This window comes from Diospyros lotus, chromosome 6, assembly GCF_014633365.1.
Source record: "Diospyros lotus cultivar Yz01 chromosome 6, ASM1463336v1, whole genome shotgun sequence".
In the NCBI taxonomy this organism is placed as follows: Eukaryota; Viridiplantae; Streptophyta; class Magnoliopsida; order Ericales; family Ebenaceae; genus Diospyros; species Diospyros lotus.
Genome location: NC_068343.1, coordinates 1,923,908 through 1,938,846, shown reverse-complemented (window position 1 = coordinate 1,938,846; position 14,939 = coordinate 1,923,908). Strand labels below are relative to the sequence as shown.

General features: G+C 35.6%; 1 protein-coding gene across 1 annotated transcript; it reads right to left on the bottom strand.

Annotated features, from left to right (window-relative positions):
- Positions 1-775: 775 nt before the first annotated feature.
- On the bottom strand, positions 776-14,858 carry LOC127804857 (DExH-box ATP-dependent RNA helicase DExH17). The gene is made up of 29 exons (XM_052341908.1): positions 14,739-14,858; positions 13,434-13,513; positions 12,819-13,002; positions 10,941-11,102; positions 10,548-10,785; positions 10,398-10,434; positions 10,243-10,289; positions 9,936-9,973; positions 9,716-9,737; positions 9,399-9,611; positions 9,122-9,278; positions 8,983-9,034; positions 8,735-8,806; positions 8,484-8,533; positions 8,262-8,379; positions 8,117-8,180; positions 7,953-8,036; positions 7,722-7,847; positions 7,446-7,642; positions 7,161-7,349; positions 6,802-7,053; positions 6,634-6,683; positions 6,048-6,065; positions 5,784-5,866; positions 5,495-5,702; positions 5,325-5,359; positions 4,080-4,719; positions 3,157-3,994; positions 776-1,277 (listed from the first exon to the last, which is right to left on the bottom strand). The coding sequence occupies exons 2-27, from the start codon at positions 13,511-13,513 to the stop codon at positions 4,172-4,174; spliced, it is 3,324 nt and encodes a 1,107-aa protein (XP_052197868.1). The 5' UTR covers positions 14,739-14,858; the 3' UTR covers positions 776-1,277; positions 3,157-3,994; positions 4,080-4,171.
- Between the last annotated feature and the right edge of the window lie 81 nt (positions 14,859-14,939).

Sequence of the window (14,939 nt, the reverse complement as noted above, 5' to 3'; positions counted from 1 at the left end):
AGCAACCTTTTTTAAAAAATGGACATTCACCGACTGGCATTAATTCTGATGGGCCCGGGGTTGAGGTGAATTAATGGCCGGGATTTCTTTGTTTGGAGGACAAATGTGGGAAAGCAGAAAGGCAGAGACATTAACTTCAGGAAAAGAATGGAACGGATGGATTGGAAGAAGAAAGAAGAAGAAGAAGAAGAAGACGACAAAAGGACCAATTTAACGCGTGGCCTGGCCGACCATTTGTTCATCAATCAGCCTCCATCTCAGCCTCATGTACGTCACTTTATGGTTCATGCTAATTAATTCAAACACGTTATCCTAAAGGGGTATTGGGTTAACAAGTAATGGTCCAAAACCCAACTAACTAGCTGGCCAGAAATTATTTAGATATGATTACATAATAATATAAATAATCATTAAATTTTATATTAAAATATAAAAAATATTAAATTTTAATTTATAGTCAAAAATCACTCAATTTAAGCTAATAAAATACTGATATGACTAACAATTATTTAAGTCCAACTTAAAAATAGTCATTGAATTTTACACTAAAATATAAAAAGTCATTAAACTTCAATTTGTAATCAAAAGGTTCAATTTAGTATATAATTCTATAACTACCGTTAATTATCAAAAATGAATCATATTGTTAGTCATGTCAACATTCATCATCTTTTAACGATAATAATTGACGATAGTTATAGAATTATATATTAAATTAAAATTAAGTAATTTTTTAATTATAAATTAAAATTTAATTATCTTTTTGCACTTTAAAAAGAAGTTCAAGATAACATTGATTTCAAAGTCATAAAGTCTTAAATAGTTTCCTAGAAGCAAGTATGAATAATATTAGAGGGAAACTTCATTGTTGCTTAAAGTGCCAAGATACGCTACACCAAGGGGTGGCGGTGGCACTCGTAGCTCAAGGGGCGGCGGCGAAGCCACTTTACACACAGATCACTAAAGGAGGTGACGGTACCAACATCGATCGACAAAAGAACACCGCTACTAAGTCCAGCCAAGCAGTAGATTACCTGGCATTGCATGTATCCACGTCCTACATATTCCTACTCTTCTTCTTCTTCTTCCACCACCACCACCACGGTGCTGATTTCACCTTTCTCGAGCAAATCATAGAATTCCCTGGTCCTCCTCTGGTAGTTCCAGTGGTGCATTTTCCAGAAGCCACCGGCAATCAGACCAAGAGTTATCCCGTAAATGACCTCCTTCACCACACTCGGGCCGGGGCCACCATATGCACCACCAGCCATTCTGCGCTGTAACAGTAAGAACAGAACAGAACAATAATTTCAATTTGCACAGCAAGTACATGCTAAAAAGTAAAAAGCAAAGCTGTTTCCAGATTTCATGCTAGAAAAAGCCACTCGGGAAAGGGCTATATAATATGGACCACATCACATGCTGGCATGCATGTGGAACAACTCAAAAACAAAGTAAAAGATAACTAAATAAGTATTTCCTATTCCCCACTAATAACCCCATACAGAATGTCAAATTTGTCCATTATGATCCATCTAAAGGAGAGTAGAGTAAGCCTCTCTCTCTCTCTCTCTCTCTCTCCGTACTCTGGCCTGAAGGGACAAAGTCAAAGTAGGAGATTTTGTTGGTACTGGTTTTCCACCAACCAGGCTTACAAAACACATTTTCATCATTAACAGGGGCCAAAAGTTCATTATTTTCCTCTTGTGAAACCAACTGTGATGCACACGGCCACCAAACAAGATAAAAGAAATATAAAAGCAAAGACGGGCATACAAACTTATTAATGTACTTGAGGTTCGACTTGTCTTGGTTCTATCTGTGTTCACATGTGAGGAATGGATAACAAATTGTATCAAGTCAAGAGATTCTCTTTTTTCAATACAACGAAAAAGACTTCACAGCTATAATCCAAGTATACCTTTTCAGCTCAGAAAAGAAAAATAATAATATATGTTGCAGTTGCGGAAATACCTAATTTTTTATGATGGGAACCCTCACCATAGCAAGGTCAATTTGGGCTCCGGGATTGGGCTTGGGCTTCCACACAGCCCTAAAAGAGAATAACAATTTTGATTTTCTTTTCCTCAAGAGAAATCGGGTCAATTATGTGGGCTGGTCCATGGATTCGGGCTGTCCAATCATTTCTTCCATTTCTCATATAACACTACAATTTACTCTTTTATTTAGCTATATTGGCTGGAAACTGTTGCAACAAATAAAGATGAGCTCTCTTTACTTTTTAATTTTTAATTTAAAATTTATTTTTAATTTTTTATTTTGATAATCTTTTTTTAAAAAATTGAAAATATATTCTCTTTGTTATTTTGAAAAATTATTTTTCAAAATAGAAAATTAGAAAATAAATTCTCAAAATTTTGAAAATAATTTTTTAATAATATTTTATTTAATAAATTAGAAATATTTAATATTAATATATTATTAAATATATATATATTAAAGTTAATAAATTTTGTAATATTTTTTTTCATTACAATAATAGAGTATAAATAAATAAATATGTTTTGAGTTTAGAGTTTATTTTAAATGGAAACACTCAAAATAATTTTTATTTTTTTTTGAGTATTTTTATAAAAAAAATATATTTTTAAAAATAATAAAAATATATTTTTATTATTTTAAAAAATTAAAAATTAAAAATAACTTGAAAACGAGAATACAATCTAAATAGTTTTCATGCATAATTAGCAAAGGTAGTCAGAAATCTATACCTTGAATGCAAAATATGTACAAATAAAATCTCGCATTTTTAGGGTTCGCTAACCAAAACACATGTGTGTGTGTGTATATATATAGCATTTTTTAGTCAGGAGAAAGAAAAGGCCACAGAAGAAAAGAGAAGAACCAGAAATGACGAATTGCAATAGCAAGAACTAGAAGTCTAGAACTTGAGAAACCACTGCTACCAATCAATAGCATCAGTTGGAATTCCCGTAGTTCTATGTCTAATTCATCCGAGGAAGCGAAGAAAGGTATCGAAATTCAGGATCACACAAGTTTCGCTCAATTCATTTCATAGTCCATACATATATCCCTTGGTTCCTCCATTTTCCCCGAGAACCGAACAGAAATCAAGCGAACAAATATTTCCGCGTATGTAAGAATGAAAATTAAGAGTAAATTTCGGACACGTACCTTTCGGGAGAGACAAGCCCGCAGAAGAAGCTTCGCGAATAGGGTTATTCAGTAAAGGCGGTATGGGTGCTTAGAGATTTCAGGGTTATAGAAAAACGTTTTTTTTTTTTTCCTGTTAGAGAGAGAAGGAAGAGTCGAAGAGAGCACGGTGCATGTCGGACACGTTTGATGCCGCCTGACGTTCCGTGGCCAACGACCGTTGGGGTGTCGCTGGTGGTTCACAACTCGAAAAACGTGTTATTCTGGACCGCTTTAACACATATTTTTAGAACCCAAAAACTTTTCAAATTAGTTTATTAAAACATTATGTTAAATTGGAGATACCGAACAAGTACAAGGCAGGGTATATATATAAATAAAAAAGAGTAAATATTTTATAAAATTTATAAATTTAAATTATAACTTTTTATTTATCAAAATTTTAAAATAATAAAAAGGAAGACCTTTCAGTTTCGGCGCCCACAATGTTGGATTCTGCATTTTGGGTTAAATAAATCATAAATTCGGGATATTACTCCCAACTGCTAAATTACTTTAGGTTAAATAACTCATCATAAATATATAGCACAGATTTAGGCAATTACTGCTGCACTGGGCATAAGGATACATAAGGTCGTGTATCCTTCAAATAATTTTTCAAGCTCACCGTAGCTATTGCACGTAGAACATAAGCATATGTTGTATTGCAAGATTCATGTTGTACGTCACATCCCAAAGCTTCCAAGAACCATTTGATTCCGACCAGAATATGAATTATTAACCACAAACGCTTGGATATATGCTGTAATAAGCTTGGCTTTGGTTTTTATGATGCCATGAGAGCGAGAGAGAGTCCATCCTGGAAGCAAGGTTTTTCCTTGTGTAATTTTTGTTTTTCTAACTGAGAAAGGTGAAATCAAATTTCAGATTTGGAAAGAATGTACCTCTTACGTACAGGTGACAAGCTGTTGAAACAGATTAAAATCCAAGCCTGCAATAACGTTCTCTGAGCTCCCTTGAAGAGATGTCGGAATGATTAAAGAAATGAAAAGACACTCTTGAACCCAAGAAAGGAATCCACTTCCTTGTTTTGACTTGTGGTTGCAGCTGAACTCCACTGTCTTCTAGATCTACTTGGAAACTCTAGCTGTTTCCTGCTGCTTTCCGTGGAGCTTCCTCGGCCTTTGAAGCTGAATCCATTGCTTACCATTTGATGAGCAAGAGTTGGAAAATTGGCAGCCATTTGATCGCTGCTTCCTACTGTGCCACGGGAGCTTTCAAAAAGAAGATTGTGTTTAACCTGCGACCCTGCCTTCATTAACGCTTCATTTTTCAGCTCCATGGGTGGTTCTGTGTCGAGATCAACAAGATCTTGATTTGAAAACGTCAGCTTCAGAATGTCAAAAGCAGCATTTTTAGACTCGAGCTGGTTTCTGGCATAGAGTTCTTTTGTCATGATAAATGATTCAGATTTCAAGGTGTTGACAGCCGGAAAGTTCTTGGCTTTTTTGCGGATGTGCTCAAATATTGTTTCTTCAGTGAGGATTTTGGATGTGCTCTCTTCAGATTCAGGACGAAGCTCCCCTACAGTAAAGATTTTTGAGATTAGAGCCCCCAGTAAGCATAAAAAATAATAATATAACAAGCAGTCTCCAGTCTATAGATAAGCCAAGCCCTCTGTCTACTTGACAATAGATTTTATCAAAGCAGATAGAGGGATTTGAAATGAAAGTTTTGTCAATGCCAATTTATCAGTTTGAATGTTAAATTTTATTTTTCTTCCACATTTTGCATTATCATGTCCAAGTTGCAACTCACGAGGGCATTTTGTGACGGGGAGCTAGGCCTCCAACAAAGGGGAACATGCACTGGTTGAGGCAGCCAAGGCAGGAAAGCTTTGGTCTTTTCCCATATGTGGCCAAATACTGCTCCATCAGTTATTATTCTGCACTTGCTACCTTAAGTTTCCAAGGCTATGTTTCAAGCAAAGTTTTCTCTTTTTTCTTGATGGATAGAAAAAGGAAAAGGAACAGAAAATAACATATGTACATGCACGTCTACATCATAACATTTGTGTTCCTTGTCCTCTCACAAATCCTAGTTCTATGTGTAACTCAATATGGTTGTATTAGTGCGTAAAAGAAGACAGAAGAGCAAGGGAAATGAGTCAGATTGTCCATAGAGTATACCTTCATCCGGCTCATCTAGAAGGTTGAAAGTGGGCCTGGGTTTAGAAAACCAAAACCATGGTAAAGCATAAGATTGTGTAACATATTTTTGAGTCCAACAGCAACTTGAAGTGTCGAGGATCAGAACAAAATATGAAGTCTAACCGAACATGCAAAGGGTAAGCACTTACATACAATCACGTCTTTGGTTGGATTTGTTTGAATTGTCAATCTCCTTAGTTGGAGCACAAAATGTATAATCGTCATCATCTTCTATAATGCATACGTCCTTGGACTGAGGAAAAGAGGGGAGATGCTTAATTCCATGTTTATGGATAGCATTGGTGTCAGATTCCTTCCTCGCTACAAGTTCATACTTTTGGTGGAGGTCAATGCCAACTGCATATTGATATGCATTAGTAAAATGAAACCTGGATCAAATTTGAAACTATATGTTCATTAAAAAGACAGAAGCTTTACTTATTTCTTCAAAAATCAGATCTGCTTTAACTGTCAGCTTGTCTTGGTGAGGGTTTGACACCAGAACACTCGCACTATAAGGACTGCAAAGGCAACAAACTTCGGGCAACAATATATATGTACACATATATATATATATATATAATATAACACTGGATTCAACATGATTCTGGCATATACATGGAAGGATGCATTGGAATTTCCCCAAGTTCCTAACAGTCATATTGGGAAAAGGAGAACTACCAGGACTTGACATTTTCATACCTTGAAAATTCATCCACTCTGCTGCAACCAATTCGAGAATAATTGTTCAGAAAGTTAACAGAATAATGATAACAAAGTGAACAAAATCAAGAGTGGAAACTCCATTACAATGTTGCAATTGCTGTTGGCCCTTCCTTTCAAATTAAAGCACTCAATATTTTGCTAATATTTAAAAAAATATCATTGTCACATCACTATAGTGGACTTCTACCCTTTTGCGTGCAAAATTTTTAAGAAGAAGAATTTTCCATAAAGTCATCATGCCCAGGGATAACAAATAAATTGACAATCCTGGAAGTACAGGCCTATGTGAAAACCAGAAGAGCATTGAAACTCATTGGCAAATTGGAACTGCAAGTAAAGCCCCTTAAGTGGTCATAAGAATTCTATTGATTAGAAATATCAAGACAAAATATTGACACTAGATTGGATTTGTTTGGCTCTTAGAACTTGGGGTATCACCGGAAATTGGATACTGTGTAAGTGGAAACACCTACTATTCTTATAATCAGAACCCTGGAATATTGTGATCGCATCCATTTTAATTCTCTAAATACAGCCCAAAAATGAACCAAACCAGCATCACCTTATTTTTTCATGGAACAGCATCAAGTTATCTTCCTCTAAAGCAACAAACTGCAAGAAGAAAGAAAAGTTTGTACACACATTCCAGAGTAGTAGCTGTTAGAAACTAAAATCTATAAAATGGATTCAAATCAAGTTTCATAATCAAATGCAAAGGATGTCTGCATACCATATCAGCATAATGCCGCTTGGTCGCTTGAGCCAATCCTGACATCCTAGTCAATGTTACTACAAGCTTGGACTTCCCTTGCCTTTGGCATTCAGTTTCCACAAGCTTCATCTCAACTTTTGGGGGTAGTGACAGTAATGACTCCTTTATGTGATTCCCAAATGGGTATTTTCGATTTGTAACCATCTCTATTTTCCTTGGATCAGCTTCAGCAAGGGTCTCAAATGACTTTACTCCCATGGAATGCAGAGCCTAAGGAGAGCATTTCATTGTTGGGAGTGAAACTTAAGAATTTCTATAATTCAAAGTAACTAAATCAATTGTTGTCAAATATTAAGTTACGAGTCAATTGACAGAACCTTGGCAGTCACCATTCCAATGCCAGGTAATTGTTTCAGCAAGTATGGGCTGTCATCCCAAACTTTTTGATACAAGGATTTGGCTAGAAGGGCCGAGTTCAAAGCTCCTTTGTAATTCTTTCTATAAATAAAAAACTCCTTCATGCACTTGGCAATTCTACACCCATTTGAACTAATAGCATTCATGTCCTATAGTAGCAGATACTAGTTCAATATTTAGTGAGCAAAGCAAAGGATTCAAGTATTTTAAAATACAACTTCAATTAGAATTCAAGTTTCTGACACCTGGTTCATGGATAAGTCATGCAGCAAAGGATCTCCAGTCAAGCAGTCATTTGCCAAAATAAATATCTTCTCCTCTCTAGTCTGGATACGTTTTTTCCTTTTTCCTCTATCTCCAAAGATGTGAAAACGAAGCCGGCCATCTTTGTCTGTGTTTATGTCATTTAAAAGCTTTTTTTCATTGCGCCTTAGCTGTATCCCTTCATTTCCCAGAAAACAGAATGTCACTCCACCTTTTTAAGATTACGAATACAAGTTATGCAAGTATATGACACATACAGGCAATTTCTTCAGCTCGGCAAATGATATGAAGAGCATCTTCTATACTGCAGTCTGCAGGAGACTTCATAATGTTTTTCATTGTGTTGAATCTCAAATAGTACTTTGTCATAAGTTTTCCAGGCTCTGAATGCAGAAAGAGCATAAAGATGAGATCTTTAGTATAATATATTTATATATTGTATGTGTGTATATGTAACAGCAAGGTTATGCTTTAAAAGTTCAGGCTACCTAGCGGCTTCAACAGAAAACCATCGTCATCCGTCCAGACCATTTGATTTCTTGATAGCTCATTGACATTCTGAACACAAATATCTGAAAGCACACTAGATGAATCAAGAAATAAGAAAGAAAGAAGAGCCTACCAACTTCATCAGTGTGATTACCATAAATACCTTGGATATGCTTTTCTACAAGGTTTCTTGGAGTCCCTTTCTTCAGTGCATAATTTTCTGGGTTCTGATGTTGATAAAAAAAATTAGATGTGTGATTAACAGACATGAATTGCCAAACAAATTCTACTAGTCCACCGGAACATACCTTCTTCATTCTGACATATAAGTAGGAACATTTCATCCATTCTATTGCCCGTGTTATATCTGAAATGGTAAGTTGAACTATTTCTGCAGTTAGGTGCTCCATCACACATGAAAGTAGTCTGAGGAAGGAAATCACATAAACCTAGTTAGATCACAGGCTGCCTGCATCACAGCATTTCTCAGAAATACTAAAGCGCCAGATCAATATAAGTTGTAGGCATACTGTGATTCGACCGTTTCACATCCACTCAGAAGATTCTCATACAGATGGACCTAACATTATGGAAAAAGCAAAGACTATCAATTACATGTTCTATTTTGCATATCCATATAAGTATGAAATGGAAAGGGGCTTCTCTGATCCCCCAACACTGTTTCTACATAGGTTAACTCAACTATGCGAAAATTAAGACAATCAAATGTAAGGATGAATTTCTATTTGTCCACCATATAGAGAGAGAGATTTTTAATTACCGTTTCTCTTCTTGTCATTATTATAACCATTCCTGTATCATCAAAAGGTGGACGGCCTGCTCTCCCACTCATCTGCATAAACAAAGAGCTAATAAACTTTCCCAAGTAATAAAGTTAAATAGCAAGAGAATTGAAGAAAAGCACTATTTGGATGGTATTCATTGATAACTTGCAACTCTGGGTATTATGGCCAACAAAAACAGGCCTACAAAAGTTGTTCCAGATAATCTCCAGTACAAATTAAGCACCTGCAGTATCATCGATCGGTCATATTCCATATATAATCCTTTTTCCTTGTTGCTGGCAAGAAACAAGTTAAATTGATTAAATACAAGAAAGATCATTAAAACTACAATAAAATAATAATTAGATACTGATTCAGCATACAAATGCTGTGTCGATTTAATCACTACAGTATGTGCTGGCAGGTTGATTCCATGAGCCAGAGTATTCGTAGTGCACAGAACTTGAAGATCACCATTAAGAAAAAGACCTTCAATGAGGTTGCGATCCTTCAGGCTAAGCCCACCATTGTGGTAACCAACTGCAAACAGGCCAATGAATAAAATAATAACAATATTGAACTCTTCTTAAAGTTGACTCCAGATACAAGATAGATGCTGCAAAAAAGATTTTAGAGAACTTCAAAATAATTATCACTTACTGCCAAAGGGGATATATGACTGCATTTGTTTATCACTACAAAGTAGAGAAGCTTCCCTGAGCCTTTCCTGCTGGTGCGTGTCTTTGATGAATGGATTTGAGTAACCAAAAGTCATCGCAATCTGAGAGAGCCGCTGGGCTGCTTCTTGTGCTCCTTTTCTGGTTGAGCAGAAGACCAGGGCAGATTTCCCTCTAGAATATTGCATCAGAACATCTGTAATTCAATTTTGACTTCTAAGTATTTTCTGGTCCTCAGTTGTAGAAATCAAGATCAAATATATATGATTAGACTTAAATCAATACAGAATCTCTGCTTACCAAAAATATAATTCTGAAGCCGCTGGATTATAGAATGACAGAGTGACACATTAGAGAGAGAGAGAGAGTAGGCATTCGTCAAACAATTAAACAACTATCACAGGCCTTCATCTCACTAAGAAAAATATAGTTTCATTTGTCAAAATATTAGAGTGAAAACTAAGATTTAAACTTCACAAAATTTTACTAATGGCAATACATGAAAATAATGAGCACTTACTTTTTCAAATAAAAAGTCATTTTTTGCTGGTTGGTAGCCTGCAATAAATGGTTTCCATTATAAACAAATTGAAATAAAAGAAATGAGAAGAGTTAACAGCTAATTATACAATGAAAGGTCCATATAAATACATGTGCTCTTAAACATTTTCCATAATCGACAAGATTGCTAGGTAAACCCATCCATAATGGAATTTAGCATAGTTTTAGCTTATCTTTCTCTAGCAGGAATTATATTATATACAGCAGTTGAGATGTAGACAAACTTGAGGAGAATTATTATGAAGTAACGAGGATACTCTTCATACCAAAAACCTTAAAAGTCAACTTTACAGGTCTCATCTCTTCACCAAACCTGTTAAAATTTACCCCAGGGAGGAGGGGGTGAGAGAGAGAACTGTATAGGCACTAATATTTTAAGAATGAGAATCACAGTAATAAACTATATATTTCTTAGATGTACCTTTTGACTCCTTGGATGGGAACCATAAGCCATTCCGCTGTAAAATTTAAATGAATTCTTTTACTACTCAAGGTTTGATACTTCTCTCTAGCATCAAATATCAAACAAAAACATCATGTTGGAATCAATACATTCAGTCTCAAATTTTACCAAGGTCAGCAATATTTGGGATAGTGGCAGAAACAGCAAGGAAACGGACTTGAGCCAGAGGACTTGATTTCATTTCAGGGTTACGAGCAAGCATTTTTACTCTACTGACTATTGCCTCCAAAGCAGATCCACGTGGATCACTTAACAAGTGAACTTCATCAATAAGCACAAGGGCTATATCACTGAAAAAGCTCAGACCACCATCTTTGATTCGGTAACGAGTCACCGCATTGAACTTCTGGAAAAAGAATTGGCAGCTTATTAAGCTATGCTCCAACACCGAGGTTTTTTTTCTGTTCCAAGCAATAAGATTCAGAATATAACAAGCAAAAAATCAAGCAAACAGTGGTATTTGATAAGTTATACTTGCAGAATATTTATCTGCAAACTGACCTCGGGAGTGGTTAGAATGATGTCTGCTTCCTGTATATTCCTGATATTGAAATATACATTGTCACCTGTCAGTTCTAGGCAATTTATGCCCAACGAACCAAGTTTCTGGCTCCAATCACGAAGCTTCTCTTGTACCAATGCCTTAGATGGTGCTATATAAATCTGCACATCACATTATAAAAAAATTAAGGGAGAAAAAACTAAGATGATAGAACTCACAAACAGTGAAGGGAGACAGTGAGGATCTATTACTACCCTCATGTAACATCATCCAAAGCAGTGTTATTAAAGGCGCACCTAGGTGCAAGGCTAGCCAAGGCGCACCCTGGGCGCCTGAAAGCATTCTAGGTGAGCGCAGACCAAAAGGCACGACAAGGCACACCTCAGCCCAAGGCATGGCTAGGCTAAGGCACTCCTTGGGCTGTTTTTCAAGATTTTTATTTCATTGTTTGTTACTTTATTTAATTTTTTCCTATTTAGAGTTTAAATTTATTGTTTCAACTACAAATTTGACAATAAAGTAAAAAGACTACTATTTCAAATACTCCAATTGAATTTGAACTAGATGAAGATGGATAGGGAGAATTGAAAAAATTCAAGGCATGCAGTAACAAAATGCAACATTAAGTCACCAAAACAGCACCCCCATACTTCAACCATCTTTCTTAGGCTTCTATATATCACCTATGATCTCCAGATGCAAGAAGTGGACAAAAAGGGAAAAAAAAAAATTATATTTTCATAGGCCCAAGTTAAATAGTGGCTTTTCCTTAGTTTCCCATCTTCCTTGATTGTGTTTCATTTACTTCAACAATGTTTTGTTAAAATTGTTCAAGTCTCGATTTTCTTAAAATTATATTATTCCAGTAATAAAAAGTCAAAATACACTCAATATCCAATGATCAACATTCTATTGGCGTGATAATATTTATAGACACCACAGAGGTTGAGTTTTTATTATACAAAGAAAGATGCAAATTCAAGTCTAGTATATTACCTACAAAAAAAATGTATGAAACTATCATCACACTTCTAAACCATAGAAATCATCCGACAAGAGGAGTATATGATGTGAAAGAAGATATTAGAGATGATGTTTCTAATGATGAAAATATAGAAATGTTTGATCTTGATGATGAGGATGATTTTTAGATTATTTAAAATACATAATTAGTTAATCTTGATTAAGATTTAAGACCTATAAATTTTTTTAAGATTTAATTTAAGTTGACTTAAGACTTTTAGATTACATCTTTTGGCATTTTTTATTGTTCTTTTTATTAGTATATGTTGAATTTTTTAATTTCCTTGATAACATACTTGTAAATATGTCATTAGCAGTTAGGACTTATTTTATACCTTATTTTTCAAGTAGAATATATATTTTTCTTTTTTTTTTTTAGTAAGCATGCGCCTAGTTCTATTAGGCGCGCGTCTCGCCTTGCACCTCAGGCTCCAACACGCTTTTGCGCCTTAGTGTGCTTTGAGCCTTTAATAACACTTATCCAAAGCATGGTTCTGTCTAGATGAGGGGAATGACAATTAGTTTATTAGAAATCTTTGTCCCAATCAGAATTGAAGTATGAAGTAAAAGATTACACTCATCAACAACAGGTCCAGTTAACAATCATAATCAATTAATACACTCATCAACAACAGGTCCAGTTAACAATCATAGTCAATTAATCTGCCCAATAATAAATATTGCATGGGCCAATAATAACCCCTACCCCCAAAGCAAACGAAATAGAACATCTATCAGTATGTTGATATAGTGGATACCACAATGGTCTCCACAAAATCAATGATTTTCTGAACTTACAGGCATTGAGAATGATATTTAAAACTTTAATATAGAAAAGTCACGTAGAATCCTACCGTTTTGAGGGTTCCCTTTATGTGCATAAACCTTCCTTCTGTAGAGATGAACCTAGAGAGTAATCTCAAAATGCATAGCTCAAAAAGAACGGTTTTTCCACTTCCAGTTGGTGCTGAAATAATCATATTTATATCGGATAGGAAACATGCAGAAAAGCATTCACTTTGCAGCGAGTTGAAGTACCTGAGCAACATAAAAATGTGGAGGCAATAGTGTATTACAAATACACAGAGCAAACAAACAGTCTCATTAGGCATTGTAGGAAGCCCATTCCTAAACATTGGGGGTCTGCTACCATTGATATTATCAAACTTAGGCAAACATGATAACAGTGTGTGAAATTTTAATACATAAACACGGCATGTCACCATCTTTGGCCATTGCATGTACCGGTTACGGTAATGAGTAATTGCATACAACTAATGTAGGAAATGTATGAAGCCAAAAAAAAAGGTGAAAGTGGATGATTGCACGAGGACAATATATTAGACACAAAAGTCATACACTGTTTTGATTGTTTGGGAAATAATTTTGCGAAAATATTAAACATTCAGCTATAAATTTCGATGCCAATGTAACAGCAACCATAAAATTGCAATAGAAATTTGATTGACCTGAAATTGAAGATTGAACGAAAAGGAACTGGTAAATCTGATACAGACTTCAATGCATGTGGATCCATAACGGAGCTCATCTACAAGTTCAGCGAGGAAACAAAAAAGACATTGTCCTTTGTTAACTGGGGTACAATATATATCACAGCAACCACCAAAGTAAGATTCGGCTGTTGAATTATAATGTTTGTTGCAAGACAATGCAGAAAGTGAATCTAATCCATTAAAAAATTGGACAAGAAGACAATACCCCTCCTGTGAGTATGTTTAAAGAAGTGTAACGCTGCTTATATACATTTAAAAGTAAAAATCTGCATGTGCGAAGAGTAAAAGGTAAGCTGCATAACATGTTCCAATCCTTTTTTATTTCCTTTATTTATAAAGAATTTCTTCGCTGAAATTACCTAAAGGATAATGATAATTTAATGAAATTTTAGACCATTTCAGGCTGCCGACCAAACAAAATATCATTTTTGCCCCTTTTTAATGTGTAATCTTTCTTCTCTTGCTGTTTGGGCAAGCCACTAGCTACTGCTTCACGTTATTTTCTTCATCTGAAATTACCTACATGTTGATTTTTTTTACTTTTTATTAGTCAAAAGCAGATAGATGCTTCCTACATCCCACTGTAGCACACTGGCAAAAGGGTGATAGTGTTGACAGATGACAGATGCCGTGTTGTTTACACCAAAAACTAGTAATAGAATCAAAACCATATGAGCATAAAACATGTTTCCACTACCTATAAAATACCGTTAACGTCCATATAAAGATCTTGAAAGAATATTTTGCATTCCTAACCTCGTAATAAGGGTGAAATCAACCGAATAAACTAAAAGCAGTAAGCAGAGACAATAAATAAATAAGACGAAATGAAGGAAAACTAGCACTGAAACCGAAAATATGTCAAAAATAGCCGAACATCTGCTACGTTTGATCGTATTGACGACCTATCAATCGCCTTCACAAATTTGGACCGTAGAGATCTGCAACGCTCAAATTTCGAATTCCATAGATTATATGTAAATGCATTCCTTGTAACACTATGAGTTCGCCTAAGCGCCATAGAGGAGAGTTCCAAGATCTCTGGACTCAAGAACAAAAGAGTGCAGTGACAATGGCTAGGGTTTCAAGTTCAAAACATGCAGTTTTTCCATTAACGATCGACATTATTCGTGGAGATCACAAAATTATGCGAAGCTTGCAAAGGCTCTTCATTCCAGTCCGATTCATAAATGAGATCAATCATGAGAGAGAGAGAGAGAGAGAGAGAGAGAGAGAGAGAAGGGGGGAGAAGTGGATTACCTTGACGAAGAAGCTTCTTGTTCAGTTGGAACTGGAATTTGCGGACCGGGAAGATGGAGGCGTTTATTTATCTGCGTCCTTTGGGCGGGACCGCGGGAGCGAAGAGGCATAGAGCAATGCCAATACAACAAAATAAAAATAAAATAGGCACCCTGGGGGGATGAGTGCGATTTTGTTCACCCTGCGCGTGGATAAAAATAT

Bases quoted from the DNA above. Each gene is read 5' to 3' on its own strand.
- LOC127804857 (XM_052341908.1), bottom strand. From the start codon at position 13,513: ATGAGCTCCGTTATGGATCCACATGCATTGAAGTCTGTATCAGATTTA. The intron at 8,807-8,982 runs GTGCTTAATTTG...TTGTTTATGCAG, and splicing joins ACCGATCGATGATACTGCAG to ATGAGTGGGAGAGCAGGCCG. The intron at 7,054-7,160 runs GTTCTGTCAATT...TGCTCTCCTTAG, and splicing joins TTGGAATGGTGACTGCCAAG to GCTCTGCATTCCATGGGAGT.